At 46.9% G+C, this 18,459-nt stretch overlaps 1 protein-coding gene across 1 annotated transcript in view; it reads right to left on the bottom strand.

The window, feature by feature from the left end:
- Nucleotides 1-18,459, bottom strand: part of LOC310876423 (nesprin-2-like) — a 203,790-nt gene that overhangs the window by 167,558 nt on the left and 17,773 nt on the right. The window contains exons 16-29 of the mRNA XM_083789954.1: nucleotides 17,254-18,253; nucleotides 16,399-16,532; nucleotides 15,427-15,556; nucleotides 15,131-15,297; nucleotides 13,913-14,063; nucleotides 11,891-12,999; nucleotides 10,186-10,347; nucleotides 9,685-9,835; nucleotides 9,180-9,338; nucleotides 8,208-8,375; nucleotides 7,699-7,800; nucleotides 3,333-3,536; nucleotides 2,163-2,368; nucleotides 814-1,129 (exon numbers count right to left, since the gene is read on the bottom strand). Of these exons, the coding sequence (XP_083646080.1) occupies nucleotides 814-1,129; nucleotides 2,163-2,368; nucleotides 3,333-3,536; nucleotides 7,699-7,800; nucleotides 8,208-8,375; nucleotides 9,180-9,338; nucleotides 9,685-9,835; nucleotides 10,186-10,347; nucleotides 11,891-12,999; nucleotides 13,913-14,063; nucleotides 15,131-15,297; nucleotides 15,427-15,556; nucleotides 16,399-16,532; nucleotides 17,254-18,253 (4,159 nt within the window). The remainder of the gene's footprint in view (nucleotides 1-813; nucleotides 1,130-2,162; nucleotides 2,369-3,332; nucleotides 3,537-7,698; nucleotides 7,801-8,207; nucleotides 8,376-9,179; nucleotides 9,339-9,684; nucleotides 9,836-10,185; nucleotides 10,348-11,890; nucleotides 13,000-13,912; nucleotides 14,064-15,130; nucleotides 15,298-15,426; nucleotides 15,557-16,398; nucleotides 16,533-17,253; nucleotides 18,254-18,459) is intronic.

Genomic DNA, 18,459 nt, shown 5'->3' with positions numbered 1-18,459 from the left:
GTAACTAAAAGTATTTTTTTCCGGTGGAAACAAAATCCTCTTTTGGCCAAAAACGATACGTTTATACGTATGGTGGGGGGCTCAGAGTGTTTCCACTAAGGAAAAGCTTTCTAATGACACAACACGCCTTTGTTTTGGTGAGTAGCAAAAACGTTATTTTTATTTTATTCATGCGAGCGGCAGAAGTTGAGAGTAACATAGCTCTAAATGCAACGCATTAGAGCTATGGACCAGAGCTAAAGTAAAGGGTAACCTGGAGTTACAGTTGAGCAGATGTACAGTATACCACAGACATAAATAAGTAGATGCCACATTGGCCAAATGGGACGTTTGTCAAGGCTGCCGCCATATTAAGCAGGGCAGCTCAGTGGCGTGCACAGACATTTAGAGGGGCAGTTGCCCAAGTGAAAAAAGGGCAACTTGTGCAGCGCGTGGAACCGGCCGGTTGCCTTAATAAGTTAATAGTGTGAGATTTATAGATTTTGGGGCCTAAATAATATATTAGAAGCTTTTTATCAAGAATGTATCAATGTCACCATGGTCCACATACTGTACAGTGTACCCAAGGGCACATTGCTGTCCAGAGGGAAAAGGGCAGGGGGTACTCTAGCACCCCCTAGTGTCTATCTGTGCACACCACTGGGGCAGCTTGAGCCTTGACATACTGTAACCCCACTGCAAGAACCCTTTTCTTTGCTCTTTGCTGTCCATGTAAGATAAGGTGAGGGGTACTTGTCAGTTGTCACAGTGTATGTTGTTACAAAAACTCAGCAAACCTCCAATTAGCAATTCCAATCACGTGAAATGACTCACATTGAGTTGTGTCTCCAGCGTAGACTGACCAGTCTTCAGTGCAGCCCAGGAGGAATCCTCCCACGTGGGGCCGTTGGTTCGCTGCGCGAGTTCCTTCCCCTGTTCGGACAGAGCAGTGAGAGCCGATCCAAGGGATCTGGCCTCTTCCAGCAGGCCCTGGGCCTGACGGCGGGCCTGTCTGCGCTCCCCAAGCCCAGGCCAGTGGAACACGGTGGGGAGCTGGGCTGTCTGCTGCCGTAGACGTTCCATCTCGTTGTGGGCCTCTCGTCTTTCAGACAGGTAGGAGGACGCCAGCTCGGGCTCAGCTTCAAATGCACTGAACCAAATGAACGAGAAACAGGTTTTGCCTTTTAAGTTAACAGGACTGTTGGAAAAGGATGTTAACATCTGCTACTATAAACATAATACACGTTGATATTGACAGACACTGACATGGTTGTCCGGGGATTCATATCCAGTCATCCTTTTTAAAAAGGACCACTTCACCACTTTTCAACCTATATCGTCATATAATAGGTCCTCACTAATAATCATGATAAAATGGCACAATTTCTTTCTACTCTGTGTCTCTGTGTCTCTGTGTCTCATAGGAGGGCTGTGGGCAGTTCAGAAACCCGTCCACCAGTGACATAATCGACGGGGAATCCAAGCTAATAGAAAACACAGGCTTTCTAGTCCTGAAAAGTTGCAATGCGAAAATGGAAGCCATCGTTCTCAACTTCTCACAATAATACAAATCAAAAAGTTAACTTCAGTTTCTTATTATAGTTCTATATAGTTTGCATAATATCATATTTGAACAACAATGCATTGATACAGGATTGATAGATTAGTATAGGTTATGTATTTATGGATACATAACACGATTGTTTTGAAGGCAGACACTTAATTGCTATAAGCAATAATATGTCAACATTTTAATGACTTTTTGTTTTTTTGTTTTGGGTAGCAATGGGTAGAACGCTCCCAAAAAATGTTGTTCCTAGAAGCTTTGTCATTGGTCGATTTGCCTGTCTACTTCCTGATTGAAAGTTTTTACATATCATTGCTTATAGCAGCTTTAACCATCATCATATACATACATATATACTCTTAAAGGTATATTCAGTGATTTCACTTAATTCAAATATCACTTATTTTTTTGTTTTGTTGTGATAATCCTCCCTACTATAGAGTGTGCTGGCCATATAAGGAGTTCCTCCCTGTCCCCAGTTAACCCCTGGGGGTCAAAAAACCTTAGGTTTCGTTTTTGACTCTCTATCCTGATTGGACGAAAGGCTGGGTCCCACAGCCAAAAACGAAACCTAAGGTTTTTTGAGTGAAATCACTGAATATACCTTTAACAATACCTTTTGAGGGCCTCCATATCCCTGTCTATCCTCGTCTCTGTCTGAGACAGGAGCTGCCGGGTGACGCTGACTCTCTCCTGCAGCCGCAGGCCTTCCTCGGCCAGATGTTGGAGGCTTTCTGGGCCCGCCAGGCGAGCCATGACACCCAGGTCCTCCAGGAGGCCTTCGGCCTCCACCTCCTGCCTCTCCATCTGGGCACACAGATCCTGCATTTGGAGAGAACGTTATTTAAATGGGACCTTATGGGAGGAACTGTACGTACTGTATACCGGTACATAATAAATGTACAGTCATTTTGATTTGTCAAACACATCATTCAGCCAATCAGTCAATGTACAAAGGACATAAAGGTATGATACTTTCTACACTCCTTCAGGGATACAAGTCTTGATTAACAATCATTCTATTGATGATTTTTTTATTGACGATAAATGGAATAGTCGAGAAGCACGTTTTATTATTTATTTAATTGTTTATATTTAAAATAATCAGTGTGATTTTTTTTTAAATAATCGGCAAAATCGATTAGTATTTTACACTCGTGTCATACCGAAATACTGAAAATAGCCAAACTACAAGCATTGCGACCAGGGACGGATTAACCCCCACAAGGGCCCCTGGGCCGGTAATATTTTCAGGGCCCTCATAGCGAGCGTGCGCGCAAAATTTTGGTGTTTTTCCGTGTTTTTAATCATCTTTTTAACCTAAATTTAACAAAATCAATGGCCAATGAAGGGCCCCAGGAGCCCTTTTCAGGGCATCAAACCTAGTACCTTACGGTCCAATTTCCCTGAAGGGCCCCTGAGAGCCAAGGGCCCCTGGGCCACGGCCCCACTGGCCCAATGGCTGATTTGTCCCTGATTGCGACGGGTCGTGAGCTTATGGTACAGCTATTCTCACTACTAATGTCTTCCTCCAAAATGTATTGGTTTTTTTTATTAAAACAGATTAATTTGTTTTGATTAACCCATTCTGAACGGGAACCCCTATTTGGCGTTTTAAGCATTACATTATGATTATATAATAATCTACAAGCTCATAGCGCGGCACCGAGCACCGCGCTATGAGCTTCTAGTTCTGCAAAGAAAATTAAATCGTTAACGAAATCGTGAACTTTTTTTTTTTTTTTTCGACGTCAGGTCTAAATGGGTTAACTGTTGCACTCCTTACTTGAATGTGTGAGTGAACGGTCAGGAGGTCCGAGGCGCTCAGGCTGACCAGTGAGTGGTGCACGTGCTGCAGAGTGAGGTGGACCTCAGCCATCCTGCTCAGGACCTGATCCTTGGCCGCCGCCAGCTGCCTGTAAACATCCTCCGCTTCACAGAACAGGTCCTTCACCTCCTCCATCCTCTTCTTCATCTGGCTCTCCACCACCTGGATCAGAAACACACACGGGCGGAGCAATATATAGCTATAGTTAGTTATCTATACAGTAGCTTTACTTTCATTGTAGAAGCCTTTTGTCCACAACCGGGGACGCTGTGGGCGCTGGGGGCGTGTTCTCTCCTCCGCGTCATCGGTGCCCATACCCGAGGCGGGGTTGGCGAAAGGGCCTTTCTGTGTGGAGTTTGCATGTTCTCCCTGTGTCCCCTATAGGGTAGGTACCCTCACAAAAAATGCAGTAATGCAGTAATCCTGGTCTCAAAACTGCCTCCCCCTGGCCAGCCAGGGCGCCTGATGGAGGGGAAAGGAACTGGTCTCTATACTGCCTCCCCCTGGCCAGCCGGGGCGCCTGATGGAGGGGAAAGGAACTGGTCTCTATACTGCCTCCCCCTGGCCAGCCAGGGCGCCTGATGGAGGGGAAAGGAACTGGTCTCTAAACTGCCTCCCCCTGGCCAGCCAGGGCGCCTGATGGAGGGGAAAGGAACTGGTCTCTATACTGCCTCCCCCTGGCCAGCCAGGGCGCCTGATGGAGGGGAAAGGAACTGGTCGGAATAACGTGTTCCGAATGTCCTTCCAAGCGCTACGTCCGGCCGGGGAAACTCTCACCTGTCAGGTGAAATGAAGCAGCTTGGACTCCTCATGCATAGAAAATAAAAGATATCCACTTAAAAATGAATGAAATTAATGCACAATAAAACATGTGGTGCAAGAATGAATAAAATGATCGTCCACCAATCTGTCTAATCATCGATACATTTATAGCAGAATTCTGTTATTCCCTGTAGCCACCAACATGAAAAAGCCTAATATGCGCTTTGGTGCCAAATTGTTTTGTGTCACAGCCACAGGTGTCACGGAAATAATGTTCAGTTAAAGAAGTGCACATCAAAACTTTTTGTTCAAAATCATTGACATCATTATTACAATATTCAGGGAAAATGCTGATGTATAAGACATCCATTTACCTGTAGTTAGAGGGGGGTCTGTGCTTTAGCCATAGATTTACCTGTAGTTCGAGGGGGGTCTGTGCTTAAGCCATACATTTACCTGTAGTTAGAGGGGGGGTCTGTGCTTTAGCCATACATTTACCTGTAGCTAGAGGGGGGTCTGTGCTTTAGCCATAGATTTACCTGTAGTTAGAGGGGGGGCTGTGTTTTAAGCCATACATTTACCTGTAGTTAGAGGGGGGGCTGTGTTTTAGCCATACATTTACCTGTAGCTAGAGGGGGGTCTGTGCTTTAGCCATACATTTACCTGTAGTTAGAGGGGGGTCTGTGCTTTAGCCATAAATTTACCTGTAGCTAGAGGGGGGGCTGTGCTTAAGCCATACATTTACCTGTAGTTAGAGGGGGGTCTGTGCTTAAGCCATACATTTACCTGTAGTTAGAGGGGGGTCTGTGCTTTAGCCATACATTTACCTGTAGTTAGAGGGGGGTCTGTGCTTTAGCCATACATTTACCTGTAGTTAGAGGGGGGTCTGTGCTTTAGCCATACATTTACCTGTAGTTCGAGGGGGGTCTGTGCTTAAGCCATACATTTACCTGTAGTTAGAGGGGGGTCTGTGCTTTAGCCATACATTTACCTGTAGTTAGAGGGGGGTCTGTGCTTTAGCCATACATTTACCTGTAGCTAGAGGGGGGTCTGTGCTTTAGCCATACATTTACCTGTAGCTAGAGGGGGGTCTGTGCTTTAGCCATACATTTACCTGTAGCTAGAGGGGGGGCTGTGCTTTAAGCCATACATTTACCTGTAGCTAGAGGGGGGTCTGTGCTTTAAGCCATACATTTACCTGTAGCTAGAGGGGGGTCTGTGCTTTAGCCATACATTTACCTGTAGCTAGAGGGGGGTCTGTGCTTTAGCCATACATTTACCTGTAGCTAGAGGGGGGTCTGTGCTTTAAGCCATACATTTACCTGTAGTTCGAGGGGGGGCTGTGCTTTAGCCATACATTTACCTGTAGTTCGAGGGGGGGCTGTGCTTTAGCCATACATTTACCTGTAGTTAGAGGGGGGTCTGTGCTTTAGCCATACATTTACCTGTAGTTCGAGGGGGGGCTGTGCTTTAAGCCATACATTTACCTGTAGCTAGAGGGGGGGCTGTGTTTTAAGCCATACATTTACCTGTAGTTCGAGGGGGGGCTGTGCTTTAGCCATACATTTACCTGTAGCTAGAGGGGGGTCTGTGTTTTAGCCATACATTTACCTGTAGTTCGAGGGGGGGCTGTGTTTTAAGCCATACATTTACCTGTAGTTAGAGGGGGGGCTGTGCTTAAGCCATACATTTACCTGTAGCTAGAGGGGGGTCTGTGCTTAAGCCATACATTTACCTGTAGTTAGAGGGGGGTCTGTGCTTAAGCCATACATTTACCTGTAGCTAGAGGGGGGTCTGTGCTTTAGCCATACATTTACCTGTAGTTCGAGGGGGGTCTGTGCTTAAGCCATACATTTACCTGTAGCTAGAGGGGGGTCTGTGCTTTAGCCATACATTTACCTGTAGTTCGAGGGGGCTCTGTGTTTTAGCCATACATTTACCTGTAGTTCGAGGGGGGGCTGTGTTTTAAGCCATACATTTACCTGTAGTTAGAGGGGGGGCTGTGTTTTAAGCCATACATTTACCTGTAGTTAGAGGGGGGGCTGTGTTTTAAGCCATACATTTACCTGTAGTTAGAGGGGGGGCTGTGCTTAAGCCATACATTTACATGTAGCTAGAGGGGGGTCTGTGCTTTAGCCATACATTTACCTGTAGTTAGAGGGGGGGCTGTGCTTTAGCCATACATTTACCTGTAGTTCGAGGGGGGTCTGTGCTTTAGCCATACATTTACCTGTAGCTAGAGGGGGGACTGTGCTTTAAGCCATACATTTACCTGTAGTTCGAGGGGGGTCTGTGTTTTAGCCATACATTTACCTGTAGTTCGAGGGGGGGCTGTGTTTTAAGCCATACATTTACCTGTAGTTAGAGGGGGGGCTGTGTTTTAAGCCATACATTTACCTGTAGTTAGAGGGGGGGCTGTGTTTTAAGCCATACATTTACCTGTAGTTAGAGGGGGGGCTGTGCTTAAGCCATACATTTACATGTAGCTAGAGGGGGGTCTGTGCTTTAGCCATACATTTACCTGTAGTTAGAGGGGGGGCTGTGCTTTAGCCATACATTTACCTGTAGTTCGAGGGGGGTCTGTGCTTTAGCCATACATTTACCTGTAGCTAGAGGGGGGACTGTGCTTTAAGCCATACATTTACCTGTAGCTAGAGGGGGGGCTGTGCTTTAAGCCATACATTTACCTGTAGTTCGAGGGGGGGCTCTGTGCTTTAAGCCATACATTTACCTGTAGCTAGAGGGGGGGCTGTGCTTTAAGCCATACATTTACCTGTAGTTCGAGGGGGGGCTGTGCTTTAGCCATACATTTACCTGTAGTTCGAGGGGGGGCTGTGCTTTAGCCATACATTTACCTGTAGTTAGAGGGGGGACTGTGCTTTAAGCCATACATTTACCTGTAGTTAGAGGGGGGTCTGTGCTTTAGCCATACATTTACCTGTAGTTCGAGGGGGGGCTGTGCTTTAGCCATACATTTACCTGTAGCTAGAGGGGGGGCTGTGCTTTAAGCCATACATTTACCTGTAGTTCGAGGGGGGGCTGTGCTTTAAGCCATACATTTACCTGTAGTTCGAGGGGGGGCTGTGCTTTAGCCATACATTTACCTGTAGCTAGAGGGGGGTCTGTGCTTTAGCCATACATTTACCTGTAGTTAGAGGGGGGACTGTGCTTTAAGCCATACATTTACCTGTAGTTCGAGGGGGGGCTGTGCTTTAAGCCATACATTTACCTGTAGTTCGAGGGGGGGCTGTGCTTTAGCCATACATTTACCTGTAGCTAGAGGGGGGTCTGTGCTTTAAGCCATACATTTACCTGTAGTTAGAGGGGGGACTGTGCTTTAGCCATACATTTACCTGTAGTTAGAGGGGGGGCTGTGCTTTAGCCATACATTTACCTGTAGTTAGAGGGGGGACTGTGCTTTAAGCCATACATTTACCTGTAGTTAGAGGGGGGTCTGTGCTTTAGCCATACATTTACCTGTAGTTCGAGGGGGGGCTCTGTGCTTTAGCCATACATTTACCTGTAGCTAGAGGGGGGGCTGTGCTTTAAGCCATACATTTACCTGTAGTTCGAGGGGGGGCTCCGTGCTCAGAAGCAGTGACTGGATCTCAGCAGCTCTGCGGTGGAATCTCTCTACACTCTCCTCTTGGGCCAGCATCTCATTCTGACAACAGAATACATGTAGTTAGAGCAGCCATTTACAACCTGTGTGAGAGGATATTGCATGTGGGTAATTGGCATAAGAAATAAGATTTTAATGATAAAATGAACGTGACCCAAGTGGTCAGATGGCTGGATGGAGACGTTCGAGTGGGACCGGCTGATCCACAAAAGGTTGGGAACAGTTGAGTTAGACTAGACTCTAGTCTAACTCAACGGTTCACACATCACATGGACTCCTCTAGTCACTAGAGGAATCCATGTGTTCTTATGAAAATGATGATGTGTCTCATTGGTAAAGTCCAATGGAAATGGACCTTAGCGATCAGAGAAACAGAGTTATTGTTCAGGCGAGGTCGGGCCAGGCGTCCTGCAGTCCTCAGAACTCATACTGTACTCATATCTGTTTACCTGTAAGGTTACGACTTCCTCGTCATTCTGAAAGGGCGGAGTCTGAGCAAATGCTTCCATCTTATTGGCGGCCCAGCTCTCCAGGTCCCTCCCCAGTTGCAGTAGCCCCTCCCACAGTGCCAGACCTCTGTGGAGATTGTCTAGATGGCAGTCTGTTCTCTCTGTGACCTGCGATGATAAAATAATTCATACTGTTGTCTCTGTGTGACCTGCGATGATAGAAGAATTCATACTGTTCTCTCTGTGACCTGCAATGATAGAATAATTCATACTGTTCTCTCTGTGACCTGCAATGATAGAATAATTCATACTGTTCTCTGTGACCTGCAATGATAGAATAATTCATACTGTTGTCTCTGTGACCTGCAATGATAGAATAATTCATACTGTTGTCTCTGTGACCTGCAATGATAGAATAATTCATACTGTTCTCTCTGTGACCTGCAATGATAGAATAATTCATACCATCTGAATTCAAAGACACACACAGGCAGGTCAACATGGGGAAAACACTCCCATTCAAACTGGGAAAGAATCTGTGGAACCACTTTTATATGTTGGATATTCAAAAATAGCAAATATACTCATAGCTCATAGTGCATAATTTTGTGCATTTTGAAAGATCTTGAAAATTTGTGCAAATCATTATTCTAACTCAAATCTTTGCTTCTGGGGATCCCTGAAACTAAATATTTTGAGATGAGTGTCCGTGGCCAAATACAGTACATATCATTTTGTGGGTCCTTGACATGAAAGCTGATGAAGGCCGTTCACGGCCGAAACGTTGTGTCTTATTTATGGTGTATTGAATAAAAAGCAAACACCTTGGAGCAAACCTGTGTGCGGACTCTCCTCTCTTCACAACAATTCATATAGCAACATATGTTTTTCAGAAGAACGTTTGATGATTTACTGTAGAAGCCATTTTTAGAATGGGCCTCAGGTTGGAAATGGGTTAAGGATCATAATTACATCCAGCCAGCGATCCATGAGGGTATCCGCCTCCCCCTCGAACGTGACAACGGAGCATTCTGGAATCTGTTTCAGATGAACCTGCAGCTGTCTGCAGATGTTACGGACGTCTTCTATTCTGCCCCCGAGAATGTTCAGCTCTGCCTTGGTGTCCTGGACCTGATCAATCACACAAACAAAGGAGGAGAGGAACCAAATGGACCCTTATTGATCTTCAACTCTTGAGTGAAAAATGAAACCAAAGGGAACCCCATTTGGTTTCATTTTACACTCTCAAGGGTTAAATTATTGTAAAACATTTGCATTACTTAATTTACAACAAGTCTATACAATTAGAGAATGTAGAATTGATTGATTGATTTTGATCGCTTGTCCGTTATATATGGTACCAACAGCATGGAATTGTGGACAAAATCGTATCCATCGATAACAAAATAAAATATTCTCGACCCCAGTCAACTATACTAAGTACAGAGGTTTTAGGTGGTAAGAAGGGAACAGCTGCCTTGTCATGGAGTCTCTGCAGGTTGTCTTTGCCCATGTAGGAGGCCTGCTCGCTGATGGTTCTCTCTGCTCTCTGCAGTGTGGAGCTCAGCTCACTGCCGACCGCCTGGAACCTCTTCAGCAGCTCTGCAAGGACACGACACTGATCCAACCTGTGTGTCAACCACCACCACGCACGCAACACGCACGAACCAGGCACGCACGCACGCACACACGAACCAGGCACGCACGCACGCACACACGAACCAGGCACGCACGCACGCACGCAGGCAGGCACACACGAACCAGGCGTGCACGCACACACACACACAAAGCAGACCATAAACGCACAAAATATACGTCACAATGTGATCATAAAATACAACAGACTTGCATGATATGGTAATAAAACATCTGAGATTGAAAAAGAAAATATAATGCTGTTGATGCGCGCGCGCGCACACACACACACACACACACACACACACACACACACACACACACACACACACGTGTCAATTACCTTTCTACTACCACTGTCTGGGTTTCTTCAAAGAGCGCCTCCATCTCATTCATGTGTGTGACGTCAGCAGTGCCAGCTGACAGTGACGACGCGTCCAGCAGGTTGGTTAGTTCAGAGCGCTGGCCGGCCAGGCGGCTCTCCAGCTCCGTCAAGGCTCGCATCCTGCAAGACAACCACACTTTACTGTGAGTTCTCTGTCTCCAAGACAGCCACACTTTACTGTGAGTTCTCTGTCTCCCGCTGACACAGAGACAACCACACTTTACTGTGAGTTCTCTGTCTCCAAGACAACCACACTTTACTGTGAGTTCTCTGTCTCCAAGACAGCCACACTTTACTGTGAGTTCTCTGTCTCCCGCTGACACAGAGACAACCACACTTTACTGTGAGTTCTCTGTCTCCCGGTGACAGAGACAACCACACTTTACTGTGAGTTCTCTGTCTCCCGCTGACACAGAGACAACCACACTTTACTGTGAGTTCTCTGTCTCCCGGTGACACAGAGACAACCACACTTTACTGTGAGTTCTCTGTCTCCCGGTGACACAGAGACAACCACACTTTACTGTGAGTTCTCTGTCTCCCGCTGACACAGAGACAACCACACTTTACTGTGAGTTCTCTGTCTCCCGCTGACACAGAGACAAGAGTCATCAAAGCTGCAGAAGCAGGTTTCCTGAGAACTGAATTATACTTAATTGCAGTGTTGTTTTCGTCGACTAAAACTAAGACGAAAAATGTTTGTCGACTACCTTTTTTTCACTGACAAAAACCTCATAAAAACTAAATAAAAACTACGCCATGATGACTAAAACTATGACTAAATATACTGTCGATTTTGTCAACAAATAAAAACTAGACTAAAATGGACTAGTGGACAAGAGATCCAGTATAAGTCATTTTACACTTGGTTGCATGCTGAAAATAGCAGATCTACAAGCTCACAACGCGTCGCAGCGCAACGCGTTGTGAGCTTATAGATCTGCTATTTTCAGCAAGTGTAAAATACATTTTAGTCGACTAAATCAACTGTAGATTTAGTCGACTAAAATCTCATGATATTTAGTTACTAACACTAAAACATACCAGGACAACTATTCAAGAGACTATGACTACAGCTAAAATAGAAATTAGCTGACAAAAACAACACTGCTTAATTGCATGCTCGTGTCGTGCACTGAAAATGCATTGTCGGCCCGAACGGCTGACGTAGACGTCCAGACACCTAGGCTATGCTAATCCTAAACCTGACAGCGTGTCGCGGGTTCGAGTCCCGATCCCGACAACCTTCGCTGCGTGTCACTCCCCATTTCCTGTCAGTCTACTGTCCTATAAATAAAAGCCAAAGGCATAAAAGCCCCAAAACAAATCTTTAAAAAAAGAATCAAGAAAATGCATTGTCGGCTTGTAGATCAGCTGTTATTCTGTTCTGACCTTCTGGCCTTGAGCAGGCAGCCTTGCTGCTTTAACACGCTTTCAAATGTATCTTTGAGAAGCTATTGCAGAGAGCTTAGATGAACAGTACATATTGACTTTGTATATTTAACTCCCGGTGTGATTGTATAGTACGTTTAGTTTTTATTGTTAAGAAGGTAAACTTTTCATAAAGACAAGAAAGAAGATAAAACACATTATGTATTATATATCTATTACAGTATGTGGTATTATTTATTTGGTTATATAGTATGTATCAATAATGCGTTACCTCTGCTGGACTGCATGGCGGGTTGGTTCCTTTAAGCCCAGCTCCTCCGCTGCTCCCTGGATCTCCCTCAGCAGCCGTAGGAAGGCAAACCTCCTCTGAACGGTACTCTTCGTCTCGTCTCCCTCTTTCTTCCCCTGGCTGCTCCTTCTTCTCCTCCGCCTGTGGTCTTTGGACCCGGCCGGGCTGTGGTCCTGGGCCCGCCGTCTCCCACCTTTACGTTCTGCTTCCTGACTCTGCACTTCCTCTCGCCTCGATTCCTTCGACTCCTCGCCCGACTTGCACCTCTCGGGCTCCAAAGCCGAACCCAGTTCCATCCCACTGTGAGAACGTGGGGTCTCTTCCCGCGCGCTGCCCTGCCCGCTACAACCTAACTTAACTTCAGTCTCTCTAAGAGCGCTCTCCTTCTGGATCAACCCCTTCGACATGACCGTCGACCCCACACCCTGCACCTCCTGCGACCTTCCCGACACACACAACTCTCTACTCCGGTCCTCTCTGCTCCCGCTCGGGTCTCTGTCCGCCCCGTCCAGTCTCTGGACCAACGACACCACCACGTCCTCGTCCAGTCTCTGGACCAACGACACCACCACGTCCTCGTCCAGTCTCTGGACCAACGACACCACCACGTCCTCGTCCAGTCTCTGGACCAACGACACCACCACGTCCTCGTCCAGTCTCTGGACCAACGACACCACCACGTCCTCGCACGTCACCGCGCTGCCGTCCATGGTCAACGTCATCCCTGTAGCCTTCAGCAAGCCGTCAACTCTGACAGCATCCTCCTCCGCAGCCGTCTGGAACCTCTGCCGGGCTGCAGCCTGCCAGGAGTGACTCACCTGGACAGCCTCGTCTCCCTGCCCGCTGCGGGACTCCCTGAGAGCATGGATCTCGGCCTGGCCCTGCCTCAGGCTGAGCAGGAAGCAGTCCAGGGCATGGACAGCCGACTCCACCTCCTTCAGATGCTCCCTGAGCTGACGGAGACGACGGGATCGGATGTGGACGGCGGGGCCAAGGAGCGATGGAGCCGTGGCGTCCAGCCCTTCCGTCTCCTCCTCGGCGGCTTTTCCAGACAGCTTACTCATTTCAGCCTCCAGGCTGAGATCCATTTCCTGGGTAATAGAAGCGAGGATTAAAACGTACATTTGAAGGTTCAGAATCACTGAATTGTGAGTGTTTATATAAACTAGGTCATGGCTTCTGAACTGGTGGCCGACTTCTACACGCTGTGCATCCGCGAGGTGAGGTCACGTAAACGTATTGATCCTTACACCGACTGACCCTAACCACACCAAACCAATACCTAAACTTAACTGTTTCTAAACTAATGCCTAATAATACCAATTTTCAACTATTAACTGATTGACTGACTGAGTCACAGACTGATGAAATTAAACCACACTGGTCGGCCGGACGAGTGTTGGTGTCCTGCCGAGCGTTGCAGTTTCCCCTTTGGTCATTTCTCTTTCAAAGTGATGAAGCGCAAACAGTTTACTAGCACTGTGCGTCATCAGTGGCTGTTTATAGCGAATCCCCTTGAAGTATGTCCTCGAATGGCCTTTACAGGGGGTCATTTCAGCACATTCCTAAATTAATTGCACAAAACGATATTCCCTTGTGGAAAATCGAATCTAATTAAAACCGGAATCACACCAGTGTGAAGTGAGGGGCGCTCTTTTCATCATACATCTCATTCTGACCAATCACAATTTGCGTCCTCACCTTCATATTCAATGTTTCCGTTTACACAAACTTTCAAAGCTGGACATAGGAGGGGCTAGCACCCCTCAAAAAGAACCTTGCACCTGGCAACCTGGCAACGCATAGACTTGGCTGCCACTCTAGGTTTGTTTAAAGTGCTCTAAACAAACATTACCAGGCAACCCTAATCAATTGGATAATGTCATCACCCTCTACTGAGTTTGGCCCTCTGTTTGCACACTGCATGGATTCTGACGGTTCATGAAGGAGTCACTACTGTACCTAAATTCTCATGACGACATTACATTGACATGATGACATTACCTTTAAGACATTTACTGCTTTGGAGTCAGCCAAGGACAGCGAGGAGATGTCCACGGCCTCTCTGCTGAAGTGGTGGAGCTGCTCTGTGATCAGCATCATCTGACAGTCTGACGCTTCCATCAGGTCAATGGTGGTGTCATAGGATGCCATTCTGCAAAGAAACACACCTTTTTACTTTTAGTCCAAACCTGGTGAGAAAGGAGATCCCACACACTACACTACTATTCACTTATATAACAGTAGTTTATGAAGCTACGGAGTTACAACGTTTCGGTCTCACTGCGCACCTGTCCGACGCACCTGTCCCTGTACGTGTGCAAAAGGACTCTTTTCTACAATGTCCAAACCTCGTGAAATGATCTGCTATCATACTGCTAAGTACTATGAATATAATAAACCATATGTGTCCTTTTAATAGGGAATTCCCAGGAGCTTTTGAACCCTAGCTGTGACATACCTTTGAAATAACGAACATACTGTAGACAAACTGCTACAGTAGAGGATAATAAGAAGGCATGGTGTTGTAAGGCACAAAACATGTTAACCCATTCTGACCTGAGATCAGATTCATACGAGGTTTCCGCCGGACACACACTGGTCTGATGAACCCATTCTGACCCGAGATCAGATTCTAAAAATGTCAGTCGTTCTTCGATTTTTCAAAAAATAGCAGACCTACAAGCTCGTATCGCGCCACTCGGTGGCGCGATATGAGCTTGTAGATCTGCTATTTTTCAATAGCTAAAGCATAACATGATGCTGACACCAAAATGGGTGCCCGTTCAGAATGGGTTAAAGCAAGTTTGAGAGAAAACAACAACACAACGATAGAATAATAACTAATGACTTGCTTAACCCATTTAGACTTGGAAAGCCATATAAGTTTATACTTGTTATTCCTTTCAGGGCATCTGCGTCATTTTTGTTTTGCGAGTCGCACGAGTGTCGCATAAAAATGTCACAACGCCTCGCGAGGCGAGTCATTGTGTGCTTGTAGATCGGCTATTTTCACAATTTTAAATAGTTTAAAAATACAAATAAAAAAAGGAAATGTTTTGGATATACCAGGTTTCAGTTTCCACCCGACAACAACAATATATAGAAACATGATTTAAAAATAGTGTAGCAATAATTTTGGATCAAAAAACGTAGGAGGCATTTTTGAGAATAATGGGCCTCAGGTTAAGAAAGAGCAATCCTCAACCATGTGGGCCGCACCTGTTGTGCAGACAGATCTGTTGGCTCCTCCACTGCTGCAGGAGCGTCGCCCTGTCGCTCTCCACCCCACCCTGGTCCTCCTGAAGGTTGGAGTTGGCCAGTTGTGAGAGCTGGGCATACTGGAGCTCAAATTCAAACCATAGCGCCTCCGTCTCCTGTGTCAGAGTCTGTCGAGAAGAAAACACAGTATACACGCAAAATAAGCCACAGTTGCAGAGGAAGTGGAATATTAGAAAAATGTGAACCGTCAGCGGTATATGCTGCAGGAGGGAGAAAGGGTTGCTGCTGAAACTGGCCTGCAGGTTCTGGAGCTGGTTCTGAAGTGTAGAGACAGCGTCGCCTGGGTCTGGGTTGCTCTCGGCGGGCTGCAGGAGCTGTGCGTTGCGTTGGAGTTGAGAGAGAAACGCTAAGCTGCTGTCTTTGTACCTGTGTGGTATAGAAATGTGGTATAGAGACACTCCCCTGTGATCTTTACCCCAAACATTATAGGTCTTATAAAAATAAGAAGACGCAATCCAGAGGGAACAGAAGACTCACCTGTGATACCATGCTAATCTCACATATGGCTTTATTTATCTTTATTTTATTGGCAATAAAGGTACAAGGTACAGGGCGAACTTGTATTTGTGCAGTGTGATAACAGATAAGCCTACAGATAACACACACACACATCCCTCATAAAACATCATATTGCTAAACCGCACCACTGGATACAAATCATTATTAGGATGGCTTGACGTATCCATGTGGCTTTTTAAACACATTTTAAACACACACAGTGCATATACTCCAGTGATTGGTTTGACAATATTTGTGTAATAATACATAATCGGTGGCTCAGCCAGTGCTCATAAGCTCATTGTAAATAACCTGACCCAGGCCAGGTTCTTATCCAACCCCTGTCTTGTCACACACATCCCTCCTCTCTCTCTCTTGCCATATCTCTTTGCACTGATCTATTTGAACTAATAAAGCATAAAATTGCTCTCAAAATATACATCTTTACAAACTATTTGCTCTCCAGTGGACTGACTAACTGTAAGCAGTGTGGGCCAGGTATAAACCTACAACTGGCACTTGTCACATCTCTAGACATAATACATTTTATATCAGACTTCAGTATGTTTCTTATTGCACTTACACATTGCCTTTAATAAAACAATCCCATTTCAAGCTATAGAATAACATTTGACAAATGCAGTTTGAAGTTTGACTTTGTAATGCAGAACAACAGTGCATACAGGGAGATCATATTATTGACCCCTTACCTTCTCAGCACTTCCTGCTGCAACAGGCCCTCAGCTTCCTGTTGGGGAGGGACCTGGGGTGGGATGACGGCGCGCTCCACTGCGGCCCGCTCCGCTGGCCGCGGGGTTTCCACAACATCACCGCTGACGACCGCCTGGAAACGCACAGCCAGGAGAGCAGAGCACTGAGCCTATCCCATTACTGTGGATTAGCACACTCTACAGCTGCCACGCAGCCAGGCTAAGAGGCGCCCGGGAGCAGCCAATCGCTCTTCTGGATCTGTTTAGTAACCGCAGAGGCTTAGGGAAAGGCCAAAAGCCATGTTAAAGGGGATGTAGTTAAGTAAATATATAAGATAGGGACGATTATAAAACGTACACTGATGGATTTGGAGGAAAAAATAATCATCTTTTCGTTCTGGCAGGCAGGCAGGCAGGCAGGCAGGCAGGCAGGCAGGCAAGCAGGCAGGCAGGCAGGCAGGCAGGAAAGCAGACCAGTGTTTATTGAGGGTGTGTGATCTTGATAGTCGGTTGATAGTCTGTAGTCCAGAAGGCAGGCAGGCAGGCAGGCAGGCAGGCAGGCAGGCAGGCAGGCAGGTAGACCTTTATTATTCCCACGAGGGGAATTAGCCCTTCACTAAATCCCACCCCAAAAAGAGATTGTCCAATGCCAATCCAAATAGTTTAGCAACAGTTGCTATGCAGGTCAAGCTTTCTTCGCTGCTAACATGCCTATTGGACAAGGATGGGTTGGGGGGGACTTAGTGAAGGGCTAATCCAGTTGCCATACAGTAGCACGCAAATGGTTTTAGCATAAAAGCAGTGTGCAGTGCTGCTGACAGATGAAAAGCTGTCTTGTGAATCCTCTCTCCATACCTGTTGCTGAGCGTGGCTCTGTGGGATGTGCGGCACACCACTGTGGCCTGTCAGTCTCTGCTGATCCTGGGTCTGCACTAGGGGCTCCTGTTCATCACCTAGGTCCTTCCCAGGGAGCAGCTTCTGATCCTGGGTCTGCACTAGGGGCTCCTGTTCATCACCTAGGTCCTTCCCAGGGAGCAGCTTCTGATTCAGCTCGTGATGGTCCTCATCAAGTGGCGGGAAATCCTTCACTTGAGGAGTGGGGCTTCTGACATGGAGTGGGCAGTCTAAGGCCTGCAGCAGCCCAGGGTTTACTGAGGGTGTGTGATGGTGTTGATCTGGGCAGTCTAAGGCCTGTGGCAGCCCAGGGTTTACTGAGGGTTTGTGATGTTGATCTGGGCAGTCTAAGGCCTGTGGCAGCCCAGGGTTTATTGAGGGTGTGTGATGGTGTTGATCTGGGCAGTCTAAGGCCTGTGGCAGCCCAGGGTTTACTGAGGGTTTGTGATGTTGATCTGGGCAGTCTAAGGCCTGTGGCAGCCCAGGGTTTATTGAGGGTGTGTGATGGTGTTGATCTGGGCAGTCTAAGGCCTGTGGCAGCCCAGGGTTTATTGAGGGTGGGTGATGGTGTTGATCTGGGCAGTCTAAGGCCTGTGGCAGCCCAGGGTTTACTGAGGGTGTGTGATGGTGTTGATCTGGGCAGTCTAAGGCCTGTGGCAGCCCAGGGTTTATTGAGGGTGGGTGATGGTGTTGATCTGGGCAGTCTAAGGCCTGTGGCAGCCCAGGGTTTACTGAGGGTGTGTGATGTTGATCTGGGCAGTCTAAGGCCTGTGGCAGCCCAGGGTTTACTGAGGGTGTGTGATGGTGTTGATCTGGGCAGTCTAAGGCCTGCAGCAGCCCAGGGTTTATCGAGGGTGTGTGATGTTGATCTGGGCAGGCCGGGCTTGGTTTTGGTTGATGGTCTGTTGGTTGAGGGTCGGCTTGAGTGCCACTTCTGCTCGGCGGGGTGTTCTGCTGCCCCCTGCTGGGTCAACATATGTACAGCAACAGAGGGGAGGTCCAGCAAGCCAAACCATTCAATTACACAGTCCCAACAGAAAGAGGATCTTTAGCTGGCCATACCCATATTAGCCCCAATTTGTGCCCAAGACGTCTCCAGATGTCCTAGGAATTATCCCATGGTGTGCCCAGGACATCTGTACACGTAAAGAAATTTACCCCACGTCG

Source organism: Protomyctophum parallelum, assembly GCF_964188405.1.
Source record: "Protomyctophum parallelum genome assembly, chromosome: 19".
NCBI classification, from domain to species: Eukaryota; Metazoa; Chordata; class Actinopteri; order Myctophiformes; family Myctophidae; genus Protomyctophum; species Protomyctophum parallelum.
This window is presented reverse-complemented; position numbering and strand designations above follow the sequence as displayed.